Below are 26,950 nucleotides of genomic sequence, written 5' to 3'. Positions count from 1 at the left end.
AACCTTGGCCTTCCACCTATTGACATCCAGGATTGGATCCGGTTCGTATGCCCTGATGAGCCCTCCGCTGATGCTCCCACTGTCTCAACCGAACCTCCCATCGGAGGCAAAGTCCTGGACCCACAGATTCCGGCCACCCCAGATTTGACCTGAAGGATCGTGACTCATCTTTACAGTTTTTTTTGCCACTTTGTATTGTGGGGCTAGCGCTCCCTCTGCATTTTCTGCCTCCTCACATCGGCTTTGGCTAATCTAGGCTCCGCACTTAGGCACCGATATTGAGATGCAACGTTATTGGTAATTGTATGACGACCTTACAATTCATAGATCTATATCTACCCTCTCCCCCACTTTAACCCTCTCCCCCCCTTCCCCCCCCCCCTTTTTATTTCCTTTTTTTTTTTTTGTGATTTGGAAGTTTTGCTTGTCTCAGCCCTCCCCCCCTTTTTTTTTTTTTTACTTGCTTTCTGACCTGCATGAATGACTTGTGTTGCTATGTTTAGACAGCAGCGGACAGACCCGATGATCCGCTACCCTATGACTCGTCAACCACTGTTTTGCTACCGGCTTACTATCCCAGGCTCTCTGGAACTTTACTACTTGCCTATCAGGATTTGATAATGTTCCCGTACATACTGTATGGGCTCATCTAATCTGATGTTATATTTTCCTGATTTTATGCAACGTTCCCCCATTATTTTGGAATGTTTATTGTGTTACACTGTTTTCGGTTGCATTATGGTTCCTTTAAGCCTATCCACTGCTTTCATGCCCCCATCGCACGATCTTTAGCATAACATATTGTGGGGCTGCAAAGCATATGTTCCCTCTCAACTCAACGTATTATCTTTATACACCTGTCTCACTTTTTCCCTTTTAACACGTTGTTTCACACTGCTCTGCAATTGTATTATGAGGTTAACCCCACGGGTCGATTATACTTGCATTATGTTATTGGCTTTGTTACGTTTATCATTAGATTGGTACCCCTAAACTGCTACTTGTCATGTCATTGCATAGCTCACGGCTCTACCTCAGCTCATCTATCCTGCAACATTTTATTACAGTTTTGACTTATACCTGCTGAGTAATCATTCGCCTTAGGCAACTTGGGGAAGGGAGGGAAAAGAAAAGGGGGAAAACAAAAAAGGGGAAACAAAGTTATAAGACGAAGAGGAATGAAGAGGTGAGGAGGGTGAAAGGGGAAGAGGAGGAAGAAGGAAGAAAAAAAAGAGAAAAAGAGAAATTTTTTTTTTTAAAAAATAAATAAATAAATAAAAAATACAAAATACAAAAAGGGAAAAAGGGAAAAAAAAAGAAAAAAAGGGAGGTAGGACAAGGGAAAAAAAAAAAAAAAAATAGGAGAAGGGAAGAGAAAACAAAGGGGGGAAAAAAAAAGGAAGAAGAGAAAAGAAAACAAAGGAAAAAAAGGAAAGGGGAGGAAAAAGGGGAAAAATTGGGAAAGCAAAAAGGAAAAGGAGTGGGGAGCCTATTACGGTCAACACTACTACGTGATTTCTTATGACCCATTGCTGATTTATTTGCTCAACTACTAAATTTACTCTGCCAGTTAGTGTACCCTCCCCCAGTTTACTACGTTGCTTGCTACATTTTCTACTGTTGTGCCAGTTGCTCCTCTTGCCCGAACCCACATCCTGATTCTTGTTTTTACGATCATTATACCACTCTACCTACCTGGGGATGTGGTCCAGAGACGCCTCTGGCCACCAGTATTTGGTATTTCCAATCACATAACCTTCTACTTACGAAGGTGAGGGACATGGAGTTGGGACAGAGGGAAAAATTTAGGATAGAAATTTAACTCTCCCCCCACCCCCTTTTTTATATATATATATATATATTTTTCTTTTTCTTGGATTCTGCTTTGTGTATTTTATGCTATCCTATGTTCCCTTACGTTAGCTGATTGCCCAGCTCATTTCGCTGATTGTTATGTTGATGTTGATTATGTCAATTTTCCTTCCACCTTTGTTTGGATAATTCAAGTACCAATACAATTGATATACTTGTCTTACAGCATGCCTCTACTTTACATTCTACTGCTACTGACACGTCTATACTCTACTATTTACTAGACATATATCCTTTCTCTCCCATCTCCCCTCACCTTACCTCTCTCCACCCTGGTTCCCCCCCCCCTTTTTTTTCCTCCTTTCTCTCTTTGTTCCCAGTCCCCCCCTCCCTTCCTGAGCTGGTTTCAGCTGTTGATCCATTTCTTACGATAATTTTATTCTGGTACCGCGGAGAGCGGGAGCCCCCCCGTGACCCTACTCTTTACTGTGCTAACTTCCCGACCCCCGCTTACTACGTCTTTCTATTCACTATAGCCGTAGTGCCTGTGGCCTACGCACTATAGAGACGTACTTTCTCCCCCTTTTTCCTTCCCCTCTATTTTACCACCCCAATCTAGACTCTTTCTCCCATCTGCATCCCCCACCAATCTCGATCCTATGCCATCCACCTTAACGAAACCTAAAGACAAACCGGATTCCTTTAAAGTTGTCAGTATCAATGTTAATGGTTTAAACTCCCCCCAGAAGAGGATCCTCCTCTCCTCTGATCTCCAAAAACAAAAAGCCAATGTGGCTTTTTTACAGGAAACCCACTTTAAAGAAGGATCGGTCCCTAAATGGAACAACAAACACTTTCCTGATCTCTATGTGAGTAAACCTCAACCCTCTAAAGCTAGAGGTGTTGCAATAGCTTTCTCTAGGAACTTTGGCTTTGTGGTGACGGACAGAATAGCTGACAGGGCCGGACGTTTCGTTTTAATAAAAGGACTCTATATGGGTCGCACTTATACGCTTGCCAACATTTACCTTCCTAATGTGGATCAAGCTCAGGAACTCTCCCATATTCTGGAAACCTTACACACATTCACTGATGGCACCTTAGTGCTGGGAGGTGACTTTAATTTGACCCTAGAACCACGCCTAGATTGCTCCACTGGCAAATCCAGCCTGCCAGCCAAACACTTCTCCCTTTGCAAACAATTGCTTCACTCCGTTCAATTAACTGATCCTTGGCGTATTTTGTACCCCAGCGAGAGAGACTACACTTACTATTCACACAGGCACAATTCCTACTCAAGAATAGATTATCTGCTTATTTCTCACAGCCACCTATCTGATGTCTTGGATTCTCAAATTCTGACTAGAACATGGTCCGACCACTCTATGATTACCCTTCTATTGAGGACACCCCTACCTTCACCTACACAATTTATCTGGCGTCTTAATGACACCCTTCTTAAGGATGATGCTGTTAAGACGGACCTACTACACCAGATGACAAATTATTTTGTTGAAAATTCTGCACCTGACATCTCTCCTTTGACGTGTTGGGAAGCTCATAAATGCGTTATTAGGGGCCATCTCATAAAACATGGGGCTAGGTACAAGAAAGATAAAGAAAAAACTAGGGCGGAACTAATAGCTAAGATCCAAACGCTAGAACGTAACCATAAATTATCCCACTGCGATAAAACTCTGAAAGACTTGACAGAAGCCAGGAAGTCCCTTTCCGCCCACTTTAATTTTTTTACCCAAAAAGCAATCACGATGTTTCGACATAGACTTTATGAACATGGTGACAAATGTGGACGTCTCCTTGCTAGAGTCCTAAAACATAAACAGACCAGGAACTTTATTCCTTCTATTAAAAGGGCAAATGGTGATCTGGTTCACACACCTGATCTTATTTCTGATACTTTCACAACCTTTTATAAAGACCTTTACCAATTGCCCGATAACTCTATTGATGACGGTCCTGACTACAAACAACTGTTGCATGACTTCTTACAGACTTCCAACATGAAAAGTCTATCCGCAGAGGACTCAGATTTTCTTGACCTGGATATTACTATGGTCGAACTAGAAACGGCCCTTAAAAACACCCCTTCAGGTAAAGCCCCTGGACCGGATGGCTTCACCACCCTCTATTATAAGTCGTTCAAGGACACACTTCTCCCTAACCTTCTTAAAGCTTTCCTAGCCATTCAACATGGCTCCCGCTTGTCAAGACCGCCGGGAGCGCGAGGAGTCGCGTCCGCTCCCGGCGGCGAAGAATCCAAGATGGCGGCGCCCAGGCAACCCACGTGGGTTCCGACGCCGGCGCTGTGACGCCAGCACGGCGCGACGGTCGCAGGCGCGCTGACGCTGGTGCAAGGGCGCCAAATTCTAAGTTAAAAGGACGCCTGAGGCGCCAAGATGGTGCCCGAAAATAGGATCCTGTTCCCTAAGGGATTCTTGGGTTCCCTTGCTGTTTCCCCTGCTTTATCTGCCTGATTCCTTGTTGTGACCCCCTGCCTGGACCTGGACTTCGCTGATACTCTGCCTGCCATTGACTCCCTGCCTGGCCCTGGATTTTGTTTGTATTCCGCCTGCCTTTTCACCTGTGCTTGGACTTTGTTTATTCTCTTGCCTTACCCCTGGATACCACGACCCTGATCCCTCCTGAGGGGCTTCCTCCTAGATCCGGACTACTCCCCAGAGGGGGCTCCCGGCTCCCTGACATTATTTTCGGGCCATGGATCCTTCTGAGGAAGCCACACCTGATGTCGGACGAGCGCTCCGCGGACTGGCATCCCGCATGGAGGACTACGAAAACCAGCAGGTTCGCATTGGGCAAGCACTCGATATCCTGCTTGCTCGAGTGCCTTCTGCGCCCTCCGCTGCTCCACCTACTGGAGATCCTCCCATGGCGGCAGCCTCTACGAACGCAAGCTACCCGACAGGTGAGCCTCGCATTCCCCCTCCCCCTCGCTTCAGTGGGGACCCACAAGCCTGCAGGGGATTTGCCACACAGTGCCAAATTCAATTTGAGTTCCAACCCACACAGTTTCCAAGTGAGCGTTCCAAGGTGGGGTATGTGATGTCTCGATTGGAAGGCAAGCCACTGGAGTGGGCAACGTCTCTTTGGGAGAAGAATTCCCCGGTGACTTATGCTGTTAAAGACTTTCTCCAAGCTTTTCGCATAGTCTTTGATGCTCCAGGTCGGGTCACGAACGCCCCTGCCCGTCTCTTGCAGCTCCGGCAGGGAAGCCGCAGTGTCAATGAGTACGCTATAGACTTCCGAACACTGATGGCGGAGACTTCCTGGTGTGATGACGCTTACAAGGCTGTATACTACCAAGGCCTATCCATCCGCATCAAAGATGATCTCGTCTCCAGAGAGACTCCTGACACCCTGGAAGGACTGATCGCTCTATCTATTAAGGTGGACACCCGCCTCAGAGAACACCAGGTGGAGAGAGAGCGCAGCAGACGATTTTCTCCCATGTTGGCCCCTCGCTTTCAAAGGCCGATTCTGCAAGCACCCGCTGTTCCTGTGACTCATGAGTCCACGTCTCCCCTGGAGGAACCTATGCAAATAGGAAAAGCTCGCCTCTCCGAGCAGGAAAGACTCCGAAGACGAATGGCAGGTCTCTGTTTGTACTGTGGTGGGCATTCCCATTTTGCCAACGCCTGTCCTGCCAAAGCCAAGAGTTTTGTACCCCGAGGTATGTCTCAGGTATCTCATGTAGGGGGCATCACTCGAGGGCCTCAGGAGAAGTATCAAGAAAATTCACGCAGACTTCTCCTTCCTTTGCAGATTCACCTGGCAAGTAAGTCCATCTTCGAAAGGGCCTTCCTCGACTCCGGAGCGGATGGCAATTTCATGGACGCCTTCTTTGCCGAACGCATGAAGATTCCCCTGCTCCCATTGTCTTCACCTCTGCGAATTACCGCCATAGATGACAAACCCCTGGAGTTTGAATTCGTCACAATGTTCACGGCGGAACTATCTGTACAAGTTGGGGCGCTGCATCAAGAAAAACTTTCATTCTTCATCATCCCCTGTCCTTCTACTCCAATAATATTGGGTCTTCCATGGTTACGTCTGCATAACCCCACCATAGACTGGTCCACTGGGCAGATCTCTCGTTGGAGTTTATTTTGCCTGCAACATTGCCTTCCGCCGAAACCCCTCGAGAAGGTGAATGTCTCCACTGCAGAACTAAAGACTTTGCCCTCCACTTACAAGGGATTTTCCGATGTGTTTTGTAAAAAGTCTGCTTCCTTCCTTCCCCCACATCGCTCCTATGACTGTCCGGTTGAACTCCTGCCAGGAGCCATGCCCCCCAGAGGGCGCACTTACCCTCTCTCTCCTGCAGAGACTACCGCTATGAAGGAGTACATCCAAGAAAATCTCCAGCGGGGGTTTATCCGCCCTTCTACCTCTCCTGCAGGGGCTGGGTTCTTCTTCGTGGAGAAGAAGGACGGAGGCCTTCGGCCTTGTATAGACTATCGGGGCCTGAATAAGATCACCGTGAAAAACAGGTACCCCCTGCCCCTGATTGCCGAGCTCTTTGACCAGCTGAAAGGGGCAAAGATTTTCTCCAAGTTGGATCTCCGGGGGGCCTACAACCTCATTCGCATCCGGGAGGGTGACGAATGGAAGACGGCATTCAACACTCGGGATGGGCACTATGAATATCTTGTTATGCCCTTCGGCCTATGCAATGCTCCTGCCGTCTTCCAGGAGTTTGTTAATGATGTGTTCCGAGATCTCCTAGGAAGGTTCGTAGTCGTATACTTGGACGACATCCTGATCTTCTCCAAGGACCTTGAAAGTCATCGCTCCCAGGTGAAGGAGGTACTCTCTCGTCTGAGGAAGAACTCTCTCTTCGCCAAGTTGGAGAAGTGTGTCTTCGAGGTATCCAAGATCCCCTTCCTAGGGTACATTATCTCTCCAGAGGGATTTGAGATGGACCCCGTGAAAGTGTCGGCCATCCAGGAGTGGCCTCTCCCTCTGAGTACCAAGGCGATCCAGAGATTCATCGGATTTGCTAATTATTATCGACAGTTCATCCGGGGGTTCTCTTCCCGCATTGCACCTATCCTGGCCCTCATCCGGAAAGGGGGTAAACCCAGCCTGTGGCCTCCATCTGCCATAGAAGCCTTTCAGTCCTTGAAAGAGGCCTTCACGTCCGCTCCTGTTCTCCGACATCCCAATCCTGCACTACCCTTCTGCATCGAGGTTGATGCTTCAGAAGTCGGAGCCGGAGCTATCCTTTCTCAAAGATACTCCACTGATGGAAAATTGCACCCCTGTGCGTATTTCTCCAAGAAGTTCTCATCCGCAGAGCAGAACTATGATGTCGGAAATCGAGAACTCTTGGCAGTCAAGCTTGCCCTTGAAGAATGGCGTCACCTCCTGGAGGGCTCTGAAATTCCTGTCCAGATTTACACAGATCACAAGAATCTGGAGTTTATACAGTCCCTCAAGAGGCTAAATCCCAGACAAGCCAGGTGGGCCCTTTTCTTTTCTCGATTTAACTTTGTTTTGACTTATCGCCCAGGTTCCAAGAATCTGAAGGCCGACGCCTTGTCTCGTAGCTTCACTCCGGTGGACCGTGACCCTGAGAGGCAGGAACCAATCATTCCACCAGTCAAGATCATTGCCTCTCTGTATCCCCAATTTGCCGACCAGATCCTGGCTGGGCAGTCCTCGGCTCCTCAAGATACTCCGATTGGCATGGCCTTCGTCCCTCCAGAACTTCGCCTGGCCATCCTGCAACAAACCCACTGCTCCAGGCAAGCTGGACATCCTGGTCCGGCCAAGACCCTTGAACTCTTGAGGCGCCTAGTCTGGTGGCCTGATATCCGCAAGGATGTAAAGGACTTTGTGGCTGCTTGTAATATCTGTGCCACTTCTAAGCCTAGCCATTCCCGCCCCAGCGGGTTGTTACAGCCTTTGCCGGTTCCCTCTCGTCCGTGGACGCACCTCTCTATGGACTTTATTGTCGAACTTCCTCCCTCCGATGGGAATACTGTGATCTGGGTTGTCATAGACCGCTTCAGCAAAATGGCCCATTTCATCCCTTTGAAGAAGTTACCCTCTGCGGTGGAATTATCCCAACTCTTTATTAAGTACATCTTCCGCCTGCATGGTTTCCCGGTGGAGATCGTCTCCGACAGAGGCACCCAGTTTACCGCCAAGTTCTGGCGTTCCCTATGTAAAGACTTGGGAATAACACTTCAATTTTCGTCTGCCTACCACCCACAGACGAATGGGGCAGCTGAACGTGTGAACCAAGCCTTAGAACAGTTCCTGAGGAACCATGTGTCTCTTTGCCAGGACGATTGGTCTGACCTCCTCCCGTGGGCGGAGTTTGCTCATAATAATGCATGTCATTCCTCCACAGGAAGGTCTCCATTTATGGTGGTGTATGGACAGCACCCTCAAGCCTTTCCTCAGGACTTCGTGTTGTCGGACATCCCGGCTGCAGATGATCTGGCAGCCCATATGCTTGCTATTTGGGCTGCAACCAAGTCTAATCTGGAGAAGAGTGCTCTAGTCCACAAGACTTTCGCGGATCGCCGTAGAAGGCCCTCTCCTCCCTACAAGGTGGGTGATTGTGTCTGGCTCTCGTCCAGGAATATTCGCTTGAAGGTGCCATCTCCCAAGTTGGGTCCGAAGTTCCTGGGTCCGTTCCCCATCTTGGAGATAATTAACCCTGTAGCCATCAGACTTCAACTCCCACCAGAGATGAGAATCCCCAACGTGTTCCACGTCTCCCTGGTGAAGCCCACCGTCTCCAACCGTTTCTCTGGTGTCCAAACTGCTCCTCCTGCCGTCTCTGTGGAGGGTCAACAAGAATTCGAGGTGGAGAGAATCCTTGATTCCAGAATCTCCAGAGGGTCCCTTCAATACCTCATCCATTGGAAGGGCTTTGGCCCCGAAGAATGCTCTTGGGAGGGACACCGTGATGTGCATGCTCCTCGTTTGGTAAGAGACTTCCACTCCAAGTTTCCCCAGAAACCAAGTCCCGGTGGTCCTGAGGCCCCCCGTGAGGGGGGGGATACTGTCAAGACCGCCGGGAGCGCGAGGAGTCGCGTCCGCTCCCGGCGGCGAAGAATCCAAGATGGCGGCGCCCAGGCAACCCACGTGGGTTCCGACGCCGTGACGCCAGCACGGCGCGACGGTCGCAGGCGCGCTGACGCTGGCGCAAGGGCGCCAAATTCTAAGTTAAAAGGACGCCTGAGGCGCCAAGATGGCGCCCGAAAATAGGATCCTGTTCCCTAAGGGATTCTTGGGTTCCCTTGCTGTTTCCCCTGCTTTATCTGCCTGATTCCTTGTTGTGACCCCCTGCCTGGACCTGGACTTCGCTGATACTCTGCCTGCCATTGACTCCCTGCCTGGCCCTGGATTTTGTTTGTATTCCGCCTGCCTTTTGACCTGTGCTTGGACTTTGTTTATTCTCTTGCCTTACCCCTGGATACCACGACCCTGATCCCTCCTGAGGGGCTTCCTCCTAGATCCGGACTACTCCCCAGAGGGGGCTCCCGGCTCCCTGACACCGCTTTAATAAACAATCTTTAGAAGCACAAATTAGCTTTCTATTAAAACCTGGAAAACCCCCCAATGAACCTAGTAGTTACAGGCCCATATCTCTGATTAATGGAGATATTAAACTCTTCGCAAAAATTATTGCCAATAGAATCAACTCAGTTCTTCCCCAACTAATTGACCCTGAACAAGTTGGTTTCATACCAGGTAGAGAGGGCAGAGACAACACCAACCGATTGATCAACATATTACATTGGACTAAAACACACGATACCCCACTCATGCTCCTCTCCACCGATGCGGAGAAAGCCTTTGACAGAGTCAATTGGTTTTATATGTTCTCCTGCCTCGAACACATTGGTGTTGGTCCCAAAACAGTTCAGTGGATTAAAGCCTTATATGACAACCCCATAGCCCGAATTCGCACAAATAGCCAACTGACTGACTACATTGACATTCGTTATGGCACGCGTCAGGGCTGCCCCCTTTCGCCAGCCTTATTTGTAATCGCGTTGCAACCTTTTCTATGTCATGTCAGGATGAATCAAGACATCAAAGGCGTCCCCATTGCAACTCGTCATCATAAAGTAGCTGCTTATGCTGACGATCTGCTCTTTTTTATTACCCACCCCACCACATCCATCCCGACTCTCAACCATTTATTAACTCAGTTTGGCTACCTTAGCAATTTTAAAGTCAATTTCTCAAAATCTGCAGCTCTTAATATCTCCCTACCACCATTAACAATACAATCCATGACTGCTACCTTCCCTTATAAATGGTCCCAACACAATATAGTCTACCTAGGAATTAAAATTACGAGAGATTACACTGAATGGGCTTCAAAAAATTTAAGGGATCTGCTGTTAACTATCAGGAAAGACTTAGATAGATGGCTGGATAAACCTTTGTCGTGGTTTGGACGCATGAATGTGGTTAGGATGAACATTATTCCTCGCATACTTTATATTTTTCAAACGATTCCTTTGCAACTCCCTGACTCCGTCTTAGACTTCTTACAATCTGCCATCACTAAATTCATCTGGCACAACAAAAAATCTAGATTGAGCCATAAACTACTTATAAAAGATAGAATCCAAGGAGGGGTGTCTCTACCTGATTGCAAATTATACTACTATGCTGCTGGATTAGGGCGCATCATTGATTGGTCGCACCACATTGACAATATACTCTGGATTGAAATTGAGCAACAAGCTACTTCTAGCTTTCTACTTCACCTACCGTGGCTAGACAAAAGATATAGGCGAATCAAATACGTGGACCATCCACTCCTTACTCATACTCTCTCGCTGTGGGACAAATGCCGCCTTAGATTTAAACTTACCCAATTCCCCTCCCCGCTAATTCCCATAATTAATAATCCAGCCTTTCCTGCAGGCCAACAAACTAAATATTTCTCCCACTGGCTGATAAAGGATAATTTACAACTTCTACATCTATTGGATAACCATGATTTTATAGTTAAAGAAAAATTCCAATTGCTTCACCCGTTTTCACCCACTGACCATTACAAATTCGCCCAAATTAAACATTTTTTCCAGCGTATGGGAGGTTCCTCTGCACTGGGACGAGAACTGACTCCGTTTGAATCCCTCTGCTCCACTGGGACGGCTCCAAGACACATCATTTCTATAATTTACAAACTACTGCGCCAACCTCACCAATTCATATCTCCATCCTACCTGGCTCGGTGGTCTACAGACCTAGGTGTTCAGTTCCAGGAAGAGACCTTAGCCGACTGTATGCTCAAATTATTTAAAAGCTCCAGGTGTTGTAGACTGCAAGAAACTAACTATAAAATAATCTCTAGATGGTACTTAACTCCTTCCAGACTCAAACGCATCTTTAGACACACGAGTGACAGGTGTTGGAGATGTGGAATTGGGGAGGGAACGTTGTTACATATTTTCTGGTCCTGTCCACTTATCGTTCCTTTTCGGAATACTATTAGACTAACCATGAGCCGTATCCTACAGTTTGATGTTCCCGAGGATCCGGCGTATGTGCTGTTGTTTCATATGGACAAATCACTTCGCAATTTCACTTCCACTATTGAACCTCTCCTGTTGAATGCAGCTAAAATGTTGATCCCATTAAAATGGAAGCAAACTACCTCCCCCACATTACAAGATTGGTTTCATAAGATAGAAGAACTACACAAGTTTGAACAATTATCATTGTTTGATACTGATCCAAATCTCAGTTATAATACTAAGTGGTATAGATGGATTTCATTTAAGGAGTCGGATTACTATAAACAATCACTCTCTTAGGAGTTTAACATAACCTTCTTTCGGTGTCATGTTCAATGTATAGCCTGGCAATTCCTGTTTCTCATTTGTCTCATTGCTGTTAACTCAGCGCATTTTTTATTTATTTATTTATTTATTTTTTGATGATCTCGCTATGTGACCCTATGTTGTCATTTATTATTGTTATGGAGATTCCAATGTGGCTTGTATCTACAGCACTGTATTTTCCTTTCTTTCCATGTCATACTCCCCCCTCTGTTTTACCCCCCTTTTTATGTTTTCTTTTTGTGTATAAAACTCTCAATAAAGTTATTTACAAAAAAAAAAAAAACTTGGCAGTTGCCAAATTGTTAAACAAAAACTACATTACCCAACATGCATTGGGAGACGCAGGCTCTAGGGCAGTGATCCCCAACCAGTAGCTCGTGAGCAACATGTTGCTCTCCAACCCCTTGGATGTTGCTCTCAGTGTCCTCAAAGAAGGGGCTTATTTTTGAATTTCAAGCTTGAAATTAAGTTTTAATTGCATAAAAACTAATTATAGTCCCAAGTAGAACCTCTTGTAGGCTGCCAGTCCACATAGGGCTACCATATAGCCAATCATAGCCCTTATTTGGCACCCCAAGGGACTTTTTCATGCTTTTGTTGCTCCCCAACTCTTTTTACATTTGAATGTGGCTCACGGGTTAAAAAGGTTGGGGACCCCTGCTCTAGGGCAAGAATAAACTTTGACTGGTTTCCAAACAACAACCAGCCAAAGGCTCAAAAAGTAGCGCAAACCTGTACCTTGGCTAGTACCTGGGCTTTAAATTAGTAGCCCAATTTCAATTTGGCTGTAAAACCGCCAGCCTGGCAACCCTGGAGCCAGTTTCATCATCTAAAAAATCTACAGTTGTAACTTTTTATAGTCAATTGAAGAAGAGGTCAAAAAGGGAGAAGGAGACCATTCAGTTGAATATGACTAGAGGAAATTAGTGTTACTAATAATTGTTGTGAGGTGTACATTGCCTTTGATAATTATTGTTATAGTTTTTTTCCCCTGTGTATTTGGGTTTGGTCTGAACGTGTTCCATGTTCCTCGCCTCCAACCCCATATAATGTCAGAGCTCCGAGCAGCATACATTTATAAAGAAACAATATTCTTCTATTTCCAGTAAACTCAACTTCCGTCTGTCGCCAACACCGCCTAACAAATTGCAGCAAAATGAAAAGAATTGCGGTTCCGGAAATGAACAGCAGAGAGCAGTGTTTATACGCAGCATATGTATGTTGGATGTACGGAAAGCAGGCTGGTACATTTTCTTCATAACGCACATTGGCCAGAAGCAAAGTGACAGGAATATGGCGCTGTCCCGTAAATCTCCACTGCTGCGCTCAGCCGTTCAGTTTCTGCGCGGTGTTTTTCTTCGACAAGGCGCTACTTCTTACTGGTAAAGAGAACAATTGCAGTGCTGCACTTTCAAGTCAACAATGAGAAGTAATTTGCTTTAAGCACAGGTGGTAAAGGTGATATAATGTAGGGCTGTATGATTGCAGTGCTCCCTGGTAGCTCTTTATAGGACTGGCCATGTAATGTAGTAACTGGAGATATTATCAGTATATGCTTCATGTAGGTAAGAAAAGATGTATTTCTCTTGCTAGTGACCGTTATCCGATTGAATAAAAACTATAATAATAACCACAACAAGCAACAGCTGTTTTATCTGTAGTAAAAAAACATTTTTAGGGATGGTTCACCTACTTTTATTATTTTCTAGCATGGCCAATTCTAAGTAACTTTTCAATTGCTCTTAATTATTCATTTTTATTTTATAGTTTTTGAATTGCTTGCATTCTCCTTCTGACTCTTTGCAGCATTCAAATAGAGGTCACTGACCCCATCTAAAAAGCAAATGCTGTGTAAGGCTACAAATGTATTGTTATTGCTACTTGTTAGTACTCATCTTTCTATTCAGACCCTCTCCTATTCATATGCCAGTCTCTTATTCAAATCAATTCATGGTTGCTAGGGTAAATTGGACTCTAGCAACCAAATTGATGAACCTGCAAGCTGGAGAGCTGCTGAATAAAAAGTTAAATAACTCAAAAACCACAGATAATAAAAATGAAAACCAATTGCAAATTGTCTCAGAATATCACTCTCTGCGTCATACTAAACGCAAACCCTTTAAGACACTTTGCCCTGTCCTTTATTCTGTCTGAAATGTTTCACCATCTCTAGATAAAAAGGATCTGCCCATATACACCATAATGATCTGTTTGCTTATATCATATGTTGTAAATCAATCAGCAGCAGCTGAACAGGTACCGTAACAAAGGCAAGTCAGTGATGCCTCCAAAGTAATTTGGGGAAATTAAACAGAAGGAAAATAAATACAAAATCCAGTCCTTATATTTCAATTAGACAAATCTGTTGGGATATAAAAATGATGTTGCGCTTGTCCTTTGTCTTGTTACAGTACTGCCACCATTTCTGAAAGAGTGAATGTAAATGGCATTAATCTGCATTATCAGCGCACAGGATGGGGAGATCATGCCGTTCTGCTGCTTCCTGGTGTTCTAGGTGTGGATCTACAGTATCTTTATATAAAAAAAACTAATATGACATAGACCAGCTCTTCTGTGAACAATGGCTGCATGTGGAGCATGGTGATAAAATTCGATTTGAACCATCATTTTACTGGATATTTCTAGCAATAGCAGCGAATAGACTCTACGCGTGACATCAAGTTAACAGCAGTAGTTGCACTGCAAGTGACGTGCCAAACTAACTTAAGAGATAGATTTATCAAAATGTGAGTGTAAAGCTTAATAAACAAAAACTCACCCACATTCTATTCATTCTTATGAGATATTTAGAGTTCAAATTCTGGCATGCAAGCGCGCATGCGCAAAGTCTGGTGCGCGGCTCTGCAATATTTATTTTGGGCCTGGGCAGATTGGGTTTCGGGTTCTGGGCTGGTGGAGTTGGGGCCCACCAGGTTTTTCCCAGTGTCCAGCCGGCCCAGTCTGACCCTGCATAGGAATGAATAGAACGTGGGTAAGTTTTTATTTGTTAAGCTCTTAACTCACGTTTTGATAAATATGCCCCTTAGTGTGCACAGTAGTTGCTAGTAAGAGCAACAAATACACCTTTCAGTGTATTTGGAAGAAAAAAAATGAAATGAAAAGCATGATTAATAAAGAGTCTGATAAGATTAAATACACAGCTGGGTTTGGGCTGGGGGTATATAACATGAGGGAGCTCATCGTGAAGAAAAATGAAATGAAAGAGAACGAGAAGGCCATTTCAAAACAAACACAGGTAGCTAAGTGATTTGTTTTTTTATTCTAAACATTAAAAAAAGAGATTGGTGCAGCAGATACGTGTCCAACAGCTCTGAAGATGGATCTGCTGCCTGCACCCCCCAGGTTAATGTAACACACAAAATACAGAATATACTTACAAACACTTTTTACATTAATACACACTTACACGCACACATACATTTTGGGGGTTTTTCACATACTCACATGCATAAAACACTTATTTTGCCAAGTGTACGCACACTTTTACACACTGCACAAACTGTTTTATTGCCATTTTTCACTAGCCACACTGTGCAATAACTTTAGTACTGTATGTTATTTTGGTGATTGTATTCCATTTTTGGTGCATTTTTTAGCCATTTTATTGCATTTTCAGTTATGCATAGTTGTTGCTTGCTTGTTTCCGGTCTGGACTGGGAGTCAAAATAAGCCCTTGCATTCCAAGTACACAGAGGCCCAAATAGTCCTCCACCAGCCCACTAAATAGTGATTGTATATGGGACCTTACAGCAGCCCCTCTGGCATTTGCCAGAACCCACAGATTGCCAGTCCGGGCCTGCTTGTTTCTGTCCGTAAAACTCATTTGGCCAAGCTAAAATATTCAAACTGTGATTCTGTGAACTTATTGCATTCTCCATTTCTTTGTTACTTGTTTTGTGCCCATGGAAATTTAGGTGCTGTATATCCATTTGGGTGCCTCTGCACACCACATAGTTTGGTAAATCTATGCATCAAACTGTTCAGTTGTCCTCTGGCATTCATATTTAGAATGTTTTATGCTGATACGTTACAATGTGGAGCATAACTGGGGTACAATGCAAACTTTGTGACCATTTTCAGAAATTTTATAAAAACAGTTATGATTAGAATGGCTTTGTAGTTTGCAGTACAAAGACGTATTTACCCATTTTGAAATCGTCAGAATGTGTACTTTTGGAATATATATTGTTTTCTAGGGTCTCTCTACTGTTAGGGGGTCTTGTGGCACATAATATACATACCAGGTGCTTATATTGCAGCAGCCAGAGTGTCAGCCGTGAAAATTCATATCCGCTGTTTTAATTTGAGGGTCTCTGTACACCACATAGATTGGTAAATCTATGCATATTGGGCATCAAAGTGTTCAGTAGACCCATGGCATTCATAGTTGGGATGTTTTCTCCTTGGTACCTTCTGCTATGTGGAAGATAAGCTGTTAGAATGTTGCAATTCTGCAATTTGGAGTAGAAAGACATGGTTACAAAACTGTGTACTTTCCAAAAAAATGTACTTCCAAAAATATTCTGAATGGTTTTGGGTGGGGTCAATGTATTGTTTTTACCAAGCAAAAATTCAAGGTATGGAGATTTAAAATTGCAGGAAGATCCCTTATACTGAAAACCCCCAGGTCCCCAGAAATCGATATAACAGGTCCCATACCTGTATTAATTACAACTAGGGATGGGCGTATTTTTTCGCCTCGTTTCGCCTAGAAAATAACGCCCATAGACTTGTATGGCGGCATGCGTAAAAAAAAGATGACGCGCGATAAAAACATTTTGACGCCCATAGACTGTAATGGGCATCGGCGACATTTCGCTGGTGGCAATTTTTTGGCGCAGCGGAACGGGTCAAATTCGCCTAACCCTAATTACAAAACTTGACTGTAATGAAATTTAGAGATTATGCTCAGCAGGGCCAAAGATAAGAAGCAATCAGAATGATTCTTAAAAAATCTAATGTCAGAAAATAGGTAAAAGCATAAATAAATGAACAGCCAGAGGAAAAGCTGCATGTGTAGTATGTGTGTAGGCTGCTATATATTGCACATGAATGAGGAAACTGAGCAAAAAAAGACTAAAAATATCTGATATTTTAAGAAGACTAAATAATGTACACCCTGTTGAAAAATGTCAGGATAATTTGTCAATGCTGAATTCCATGACCATATAATAGAATGAGGCAAAAGGCCTTAATATAATATACAATTTATAGTGACTTATGTTGTATATCTATCTGTATTCATAAAATAAACTATGTATAATCTGCATTGAGTGATGCTAATTTATGTGCAATCTGGTTCTCAGGAAGTGGTCAGACAGACTTTGGCCCTCAGCTCAAATCTCTGGATAAAGAAGCATTTACAATCATTGCGTGGGATCCTCGGGGATATGGCTACTCCGTTCCACCAAGCCGGGACTATCCCTTACATTTCTTTGAAAGAGATGCAAAAGATGCTGTGGATCTGATGCAGGTAATAACTAATATGCTATTCCATGGGCAAGTATTGACAGGTGCAATATCAATACAAGAATCTTTCATATTGTAGAAAAGGTGAGAAATTGTATTTAAAGGTTTACCACATGAATAAGCTATTAAAATCTGTCTATAAATGTCTTATGAATCTTCTAAACAAATTTTTAAAAATTATTTCCTTTTTCTCTGTTATATTAAAACAGTGGCTTGTATTTGATCCCAACTAAGATATAATTAAATCTTACTGGAAGCAGAGCCAACCTATCGGGTTTATTTAATGTTTCCATGATTTTCTAGTAGACCCAGGGGCGATTCTGGCCCCTCCGCCGCCTGAGGTAGCAGCAGTTGCCCCCCCTCAACCGGTTATTCGCTCTTAAAGTACCAGGAGCAGCATTTTTGCCGCTCCTGGTACCTAGTGGGGCGCTGCCGTCTGAGGCGACAGCCTCAACTTGCCTCATTGGCGAAGCACCCCTGAGTAGACCTAGGGGCAGATATATCAAAGGTCGAAGTGAATTTTCAAAGTAAAAAACTTGGAATTTTGAAGTAATTTTTTGGGTATTTCGACTAGGGAATAGTCCAACTGATTTGAATATGAAAAAACTTCTAAATTGGAAGGTTGAATTTTTTTGAAGTACTGTTTCTTTAAAACTTCGACCATTCGCCACCTAAAAGCTGCCGAAGTGCTGTTTTAGCCTATGGGGGACCATAGAACCTGTATGGAGGCAATTGGGGGAGTTTGGGAGATCGAAGGTCAAAGTAAAAAAACTTTGAATCGAAGTAGCGCTATTTCGAATCGTACGATTCGAAGTAGGCCCACTTCTACCTCAAAAAACTTCGACCACCATTCGATTGGTCTTTTTGAATTCGAAGTTCAAAGTTTTTTTTAACTTTGACCTTTGATAAATATGCCCCTTAAGGTACGAAGATCCATATTATGGAAAGATCCATTATCCGGAAAGCCACTGGTCCCGAGCATTCTGGATAACAGGTCCCATAACTGTATAGCATATAAAATATTCTACAGCTATAGAGTAAGCAGTTTTTTTTACTAACACATTCAAAGGTAACACACATGCACCCAGCATTGGTTGAATATTCCTGATTTGCACTGGTGCTCCGTCACAGGCAACCACAGGGTTAACTTCAATATATTGAGATAGCAAATCACGGAAAACAGCAAAGAGCAGAATACCTGCTATTCAATCTTTATTGTGCATTTCACACAACATGTTTCGGGCAGCAAGTGCCCTTTTTCCGTGATTTGCTATCTCAATATATTGAAGTTTTTTTTACTAGTCAGTGTAGTTCAGTTTAAACTTTACACTTCCCATGAACTGAAAGTTTTTTTAAACAAGTCACCTGAACTAACAGGATTGAACTGCACTTGTTCAGTCTATGGTACTTGGAGTTATGTAGTGACATGGTGTAGCTCTTTCCAATCTGATTGTGAGTGTAGATATGGCACTTTCCTTCATCATTTGCAGTTGGACTGCAAATAGACCATACAGTATGTTCACAAATCCAGTTCCTACAGGTTCCCACTTACTAAATAGAGGTCTCACAGTGGTGTATGAAAAGATAGCTTTGGGCACCTCTTGCAGCAGCATTGGTTTGTCTTTCTTATGTATTTGGATGTGATGCATTTTTACCATTATTAATATTTATAAACACATGACATATTTTTTTCCAGGCACTTAACTTCAAGAAATTTTCTTTGTTAGGATGGAGTGATGGTGGTGTAACTGCTCTCATTGGGGCAGGCACTTACCCATCCCTCATCAGAAAGCTTGTTGTTTGGGGAGCAAATGCATCTGTAACAGAAGAAGACTTAAAGCTTTATAATGGTATGTAACATTTGAAATGTCCTAGTTTTACCATAATGTTAGGTACCCCCCAGTGATTTTAATCACTTGCATGATACCCTGTAGCTGATGCTCCTATTTGAAAGCATTTCTGTAGCTGACCTTTAAGCAAAACTTTAGAGCAAAAACTCTACTGTGCACGCATTGGCCAGGGCCATTGACGACCCTGGGCTGGTGCAGTTTTCTGCTGGAGCACTGGCCTGGGCTATGAGGTAAGTGATTATAATCACTGGGGGGTTGCCTAACATTTCCTTCTCTTTTAAGATAGGTGTGGTTTATGCTATATTACAAGGTGTAACCGAGGTAGCGGACTAGACTTTCTATTTGCCCCTTTCTGTTCTGTCTTTAATGATAGTGCCACCTAGCAATGATTGGGTGAACTTCACCTGAAGTCAGGTTACAGTGGGATTTGAGGGGAATACCTGTTTGCTCTTCATATACTCCTGGAAGTCTATGAAGATCAAATAAAGTGGATATTTGGGTGAACAGTTGTTTGCTGTTCTATATATTGTTAGACCTAGGTCTGAATTACTGCTATAGTAAGGTTTTTATATATCTGTATCATGTTATGTGCTAAAGGGGGCTCTTACCCAAGGTTCAACCTCGATCGGTCACTTGAACCAAAAAAGTCACTAGTAGACAGTCAATAGCTGTCAGGGCCTGAAGGCTCCACTTGGATTTGCGGACCTAGGAGGAAGCAGCAAGTCCAACACAGTTCACGGTATCAATAGGGCTGAAGAAGAAGAGTAATCACGTCCAGGCAAAAGGTCAGTTCAGGCAGCAAGGTTCTTAGTCGGTATACCAGGCCGAGGTCAGTAACAGGAATCAAAATCAGTAAATCACACCCAGGAATACAATAAGTTGAATCTATAATTGGGCAAGGTCTGCAAGGCTCTGGCGTCTTTTATAGGCGCCACACGCTGACGTTGCGCGCTGAAGCGCACGTTTTGATGCATTGGCGTGGAACTCCTGGACGCCGCCATCTTGTCCATGGCGTCGGAGTGGCGGGTATATATAATAGTTTTAAAAAGTCTAGAAAAGCATATTTTGTTAACAGAAATTGGTGAGCATTGCAGAACCTGCTGTAAGCATTATTAATGTGAACATTAGCACTATGTTGCAGCTTCAAGGAATTAGTGATGATGATTATTATTATTAACAAGCATTTATAAAGCACAAAAATATTCCTCAAAACTTTGTAATAAAAGGGAGTACTTGAAATTTTATACAAGTACTGTCAGATAAGCCATGCTTATTAAATATTCCAACCTAAAGAAGAAGGGGGCAAAAAATGATTGGTTAGTCCTTTGGCTAGGTATAAAAGGACTATTTTGCTTACAGAGCACTGGATTTCTATGAAATCAAAACGCTTGACATTTGGTGACATAAATTGATGAGTATATTGCAATGGTTAGTCAGTCGGTGGTAAAGCCCTATTAATTCTTTTGGCCCATTAACATCATATTTATTTGGCTAACAGGCTTTGTAACCTAGAACTTCTAACTACAGTCTGATTAGATCTTACAGCTGTCCCTACAAATAGTCTTCTAGTCTAGTCTAGAGCTGGCAACCAGTGTATAACAACAGCCCTGCATCGCCCACAAACAGTTAAATTTTTAGATCACCCATTGGGGAACTTTCCATTATTCAGATATTAAATCACTTATGAATGGCTGTTGACAATTTAAATGCAACAAGCTGTGTTTTATTTTTGTCATTGTCCATAGCAGTGTAAAAGTTGTTGACCCTAAGGTACCCTACAAGTAGCCACTAAATGGGTAAAGTTTGGAAACCCCTGCTTTAATATTGTTTATTTTTGTGCGTTGTATATGCCTACCAAGCAAAATCTTACTCCAAGAGGAGTTCCTGTATGTCAGGAATTTATAATCATGTTATTAACAGTTTACAAGTTTGTTATTGTTCATTAAATGGCAAATGTAATATTATATGTAATATTTCTCTTGGAATCACAAAAGATACTTCTTCAATTCAAAAACTCTACAGCTATAAAGGATGTATCAAACTGGAGTGAGAAGATGAGAAAGCCTATGGAGGATCTTTATGGAAAGGAGTATTTTGCTGATACATTTAAAGCATGGTGTGAGGCAATGTGTAAGCTTGCCAGCAGAACTGATGGTAAGATTATTTAAAGTCAACCACAATGTTTATAAAACTGCTAAACCAGACAGGAACATGTAGGGTTCCACATTTCTTCTGTTTCCATGCAGTGAAGCAAGTGATGATGTGACTAAAACATCTCTGCCCCTGTGCTTGGGAAAAGATCTAGCTCCAGGTCACATTCATTGGCACAAGTGGTATTGCCATTGTTTCACATTAGTGAATGAAGCTGAACATTGTGCTTATCTACCCAAAATATGTCAAATAATCATACAACAAATGTATTTATTGCGCCTAAAAATTATTAATGCATTATAATACAGGTATGGGACCTGTTATATAGAATCCTAGGGACCTGGGGTTTTCCGGATAACGGATCTTTCCATAATTTGGACATTCATTCCTTAAGTCTACTAATCACGTAAACATTAAATAAACCCAATAGGCTGGTTTTGCCTCCAATAAGGATTCATTATAGCTTAGTTGAGATACAAGGTACAGTTTTATTATTACAGAGAAAAAGGAAATCATTTTTAAAAATTTGGATTATTTGATTATAATGGAGTTTATGGGAGACGGCCTTTCTGTAATTCAGAGCTTTCTGGATTATAGTTTTCCAGATAATTAAAATACATAATGAAAACACAGTGAATTTGCAGATACCTGTTTCATTTAACATTAACTTGCAATACCACCCATAGATTTTTAGGGTGAGGTCCCTTGAACCATTTCTTTTCTTCATAATTTTTTTACAGTGGTTTTCGCTCGAATACTCAATCAATTCGAGGTATTCAAGGTTTTTTTTAGCCAATAAATCGATGAATTGAGGTATTCATGTTTTTTTCCCCCCTATTGCATTAAATCAAGTTTTTTCATTTGGGTTTTTTCATAAATAAGCAAATATTCGAGTTGTAAGTTTATTTGAGGTAGAAAAACCCTTACGAATCTTACAAAGTCAACCTTTCATAAATTACCCCCATAGTTTATCTAAAAATCTCCGTAATATTTTAGTTAATAATCACCAGCCATTATGCTACAGACAAAACAACCAATGTGTTAACTATAACCATCATGTTTCTAATTAGCTAATTAGACTGCCAGTCCTTACTGGGTCAGGGTCAGATACTTGCAGGTGACCTTCCATTACTTTATACATCAATTGGGAGTCCACATCTGATTTATATTTGATTATGCCTAAGGGACTCGCCCCAGTTCTCAGGCGATCACATATAAAAAAGTCCTTTATCCAAAGATAGCTGTCCCAAGGCTTTTGTTTTCATAAAAATATTGTTTTATTAAATTAGCATTAAAAATCAATTACAAACAACCCCACCAGGCCCACCTAAACCTTCCATTACTGACTGGTTCTTGCATACACACAGACAAATTACATTATTATTGGGAAACCCAAAACAGAAGAATATAGAATGAATAAGACAATTAAAGTTATACTTGTGTGGCAGACTCATTCTAAAATGAATGGCAGGCAGAGATCGTGATTACCTTTGTTTTGTATTATTCAGCTTTTAATAACACAGGCATGGGAACTGTTATCCAGAATGCTCAGGGCCTAGGGTTTCCCAGGTAAGACTGTTTCTGTAATCTGAATTTCCGTTACTTAAATGTACTAAAAAATTTAAACATTAATTAAACCCATTAGGTGTTTTTTCTTCCAATAGATTAATTATATCTTAGTTAGGCTCAAGTACAAGGTACTGTTTTATTATTATTACAGAGAAAATGGAAATCAATTTTAAAAATTAGAATTATTTGATTAAAATGGAGTCTATGGAAGATGGTCCTTCTGTAATTTGGAGCTTTCTGGATAATGGGTTTCCAAATGAATATGTAAAGCTGTAAAATTGTACCCTGATGACAATTCCTGTGTCAGCTAATGACAACAAAGACTAAAATGGAAGAGATAGTGTTTCAATATATAATTGTATAATTTATTTTTTCCTTTGCTGTTTTAACAAATAATATATTTTGTCAATTTCAGCTTCACAAACTGAAAAGTAAAGCTTCAAAATGGAAAGTTACGATATGTAAATTGCAAATAAAACCTGTTTTGGAGGCTTTCAATTGTTTTAAAAATGACATATATGGCTTATTGACAGGTAATATTTGCCGACATTTACTTCCTTTGATCAATTGCCCAACACTGATTATACATGGGGAGAAAGATCCAATGGTCCCGTCCTTTCATCCACAGTATATTCATCAACAGATCAAAGGTTCCAGGTAAGACCTGCCAGTGCTGACTATACTTATCATTGCTTAAAGGACCAGTAGCAATAAAAACTGAAAATATTATTGTACAATTATTGTTTGTGTCTGAATATCCAGCACTTATAAATAAACTATTTCTTTTACATGAGAAGTCTTCAGTCTTTACTTCTGTAGACAGACAATAATGACCTTAAAAAACCTTCCTATGTAAGAACAAAGCCCATTGTATTCTACAGAGCGCATCTGTTATCTGCTATATAAACCTGTGCTTTTATCTTTTGTGGCTGCTCCCATGGCTAAACAGCAGCTTTTTTTATATAAATTCTTTTAGCAGTGCAGGGTAAAAGCACATTATATTTAAATGCATGTTATTTTTTGCTGTTGCTGTTCCTTTAAGATCATCTCCAAAAACATAATAACAGATGTTAGAGAATTTACTATTGAAAATATTTCTTATTGAGACTGTGTCTTGCTTTCATTATACATATAGATTATTACAGAGATTATTGTGGGTTTTTATCGGCAGGATATTGTTATTAAACAACAGAAAGGAGGAGCTCGCATTTTTTGGTGCAGCTAACGTCGGTGAAAAAATTCATTAAGCTATATTGCAATAAGAAAGCTAATCTAATGTTCGTGTTTGTAGTTCAGACACAAATGGTTTAAAGGAGAAATAAACCCTAAAAATTAACTTATTGAGCTATTGAGCAGCTAAACTTAGGGGTTGTCGCAAATTTATCAAGCAGAAAATGAGGTTGGCTGATGCTAAAATTATTGCTAATTATGCTAAGATTATTCAATTCTGATGTTAGTTACACTGATCTGTGCTGCCATGTAGTAATTATCTGTTTTAATTACTAATCAGCCTTATAGTGTGACATTTATAGTCTTATGTGTAATGTATATTTAGAGTTGGTCCCTAAGCCCAGTAACTTGACAGCAGCACAGATTGTGTGCTGTGAATCAGCAGAAAAGAAGATGGGGAGCTACTGGGGCATCTTTGGAGTCACAAATCTTCCCTGCAAAAGGGCTGTGGTTGCCTTGGGCTGGTAGTATAGAAGCCCAAAACATAATATACAACATTTCTGCCCTACTTCTTTAGTTAAGCTTTAGTTCTACTTTAAAGGTCATGTAAAGGCAAACAAATAAAATCCCATTTTAACTTTGAAAAATAAACCATCACCAATATACTTATATTAAAAAATGTGTACCGTTTTTATAAGAAACCTGACTGTATGTAGTGAAATTCTCCCTTCATTTAGTGCTGTGGATAGAAATTGTCAGATGGTCCCTAACTGCTCTGCAGGGAAACAATCATACTTATGAACAGCAGGGGGAGCCCCCGCCTTACTTCCCATCCATGCAGAACTCAAGCAGCTTTGTTTGTTTCCCTGTAGAGCAGTTGGAGACTGTGAAGAGATTTGTACTGGATTTTATTTTTGCCTTTACATCCCGTTTACTGTTTCCAACTCCAACTCCAGCTGCAGGGACAAAGATCATGGAACCAGATTTAAACAGATAAACTGGGATTCTATTTGGAGGATTATTTTGCAGCAGCCACTGTTTCTGCAGAGTTGGAGAACATTTAAATTAAACAATACAAAAACTCTAAAATCCACATTAGATTACATGCTGTTTTGATAATTTATGACGATCCCTAAGTAGCCAAGACCACACTGAGCATTTGCACAGTCTTGGTCTTGAAAAGATGTTTAACAAAGTTACAAGATGGTGACCCCCTGTGGCCAACTTTGAAAGCATAAATCATTTCTTTGATTAGGCTTGTGGTGCAGTAAGTTCATGCTTATGTTTAGTATACAAAATACAGCATTTCTGGCCTTATTCTATTTTAGACTTGCCTCAGTTTTCTGAATCTTTCCAACTTTTGAAAGGGGGTCACTGACCCTATCTAAAAGCAAATGCTCTGTAAGGCTACAAATATACCGTATATACTCGCGTATAAGCCGAGATTTTCAGCACCCAAAATGTGCTTGAAAATCCTACCTCGGCTTATACGCGGGTCAGCTGCCTTACCGGTAAGCGAGGCTGCGGGTGAGGAGGATGAAGGGGGAGGGAACAGGCCAGTTGAGACGCGCCGTGTTTGTTATGGGCCGCACTTGCAGGGATGCCATGTTTGCGGCAAATCTGTTGTCCAGCTATGACTTACCGGTAAGCGAGGCTGCGGGTGAGGAGGATGAGGGGGGAGGGAACAGGCCAGTTGAGACGCGCCGTGTTTGTTATGGGCCGCACTTGCAGGGATGCCATGTTTGCGGCAAATCTGTTGTCCAGCTATGACTTACCGGTAAGTGAGGCTGCGGGTGAGGAGGATGAGGGGGGAGGGAACAGGCCAGTTGAGACGCGCCGTGTTTGTTATGGGCCGCACTTGCAGGGATGCCATGTTTGCAACAGCGCAAGTGTGTGCCTACGCTGACGTCACCATGGATATAGCATTGTAAGAAGCAGGATAGCTAGAGTGTGCTCTGTGTATCGGAGGACTGGTGAGAGAAGAAAAGTTACTGGTATGTTGATACAATCATGTAAGGACCTTCAGTGCTGGAACAGTTAACGGAATCATCATGTGCTTGGCACCAAAGTGGGAATAAATGAATATGAAATCCTGTAATACATAGTACAGAAAAACAGGTGGACTGTTAGAGAGCAATCTCTCAGTCTGAATTGAACTTGAACTTGTTAAGGGTTATTTTAAGGGTTATTTACTGCTTCGGTTGCTCATTTCTCGGGCCAGGTAATACATTTCAGTGATGCAGTGATGATTTCTGAGACTTCTGAGTTGTGTCTAGGCTTATACGCGAGTCAATAAGTTTTTCTGGTTTTCATAGGTAAAATTAGGTACCTCGGCTTATACGCGGGTCGGTTTATACACGAGTATATACGGTATTGTTATTGCTACTTTTTATTACTCATCTTTCGATTTAGTTTGTTACTGCTTTTGTCATCACAACAAACAACTGAACCAATAAAGGGACCTTACTGTAGATTCATGCAGCCAGTACGAGTACCAGTTCCCCTCATTTGGACAGTGCTTTATCATTTAATACATATTTCATGTATTTTGCAGACTTCATCTGATGTCAGAAGGGAAGCACAATCTTCACTTACGATATGCAGAAGAATTTAATGGACTTGTAGAAGATTTTCTTTGTGAAAAATAGCTTTTTTCCCATATTACCTGTAAGAGCAATCTACTTAAGTGCACCAAACGACTTCATATTTAACAAAATATGTTTTTGAATTTTACTTTTTATCAATTCCAACTGAATGCGAAAATAATCTGGATGTATGCAGAGGCTACATGAAAAGCCTTCGGGTATTGTCACAATGTGTTTTAATTCTACATTTCCTCTGGAAAATCACCTGGCACGGAACACTGTTATCTCCCAAGAACACTATAAAGTATTAGTTATGGCCAAACAACAGATTGTTTTGTTTATGTAGTGCCAGTGATATAATGTAAAATGTTATGCTTATTCATAAAAGAGAATCTTTAACCTTTAATTGTTCTCATTTCACTTAATTTCTATGAGCTCTGTCTAGTACAGGTATGGGATC

At 42.1% G+C, this 26,950-nt stretch overlaps 1 protein-coding gene across 2 annotated transcripts; it reads left to right on the top strand.

Annotated features, from left to right (window-relative positions):
* bphl.L (biphenyl hydrolase-like (serine hydrolase) L homeolog) lies at positions 1-26,896 on the top strand. Of its 2 annotated transcripts, XM_041565576.1 has the most exons (8): positions 1-297; positions 12,782-13,057; positions 14,087-14,190; positions 17,003-17,169; positions 18,862-19,015; positions 21,038-21,169; positions 23,269-23,392; positions 26,460-26,896. In XM_041565576.1, the coding sequence occupies exons 1-8, from the start codon at positions 284-286 to the stop codon at positions 26,551-26,553; spliced, it is 1,065 nt and encodes a 354-aa protein (XP_041421510.1). In that variant the 5' UTR covers positions 1-283; the 3' UTR covers positions 26,554-26,896. The 2 variants fall into 2 exon arrangements, with proteins under 2 accessions (XP_041421510.1, NP_001089794.1); NM_001096325.1 differs by lacking the exon at positions 1-297 and having other exon boundaries at positions 12,946-13,057.
* The last annotated feature ends 54 nt before the right edge of the window (positions 26,897-26,950 follow it).

This window comes from Xenopus laevis, chromosome 6L (assembly GCF_017654675.1).
Source record: "Xenopus laevis strain J_2021 chromosome 6L, Xenopus_laevis_v10.1, whole genome shotgun sequence".
Lineage (NCBI taxonomy): Eukaryota > Metazoa > Chordata > Amphibia > Anura > Pipidae > Xenopus > Xenopus laevis.
This window is presented reverse-complemented; position numbering and strand designations above follow the sequence as displayed.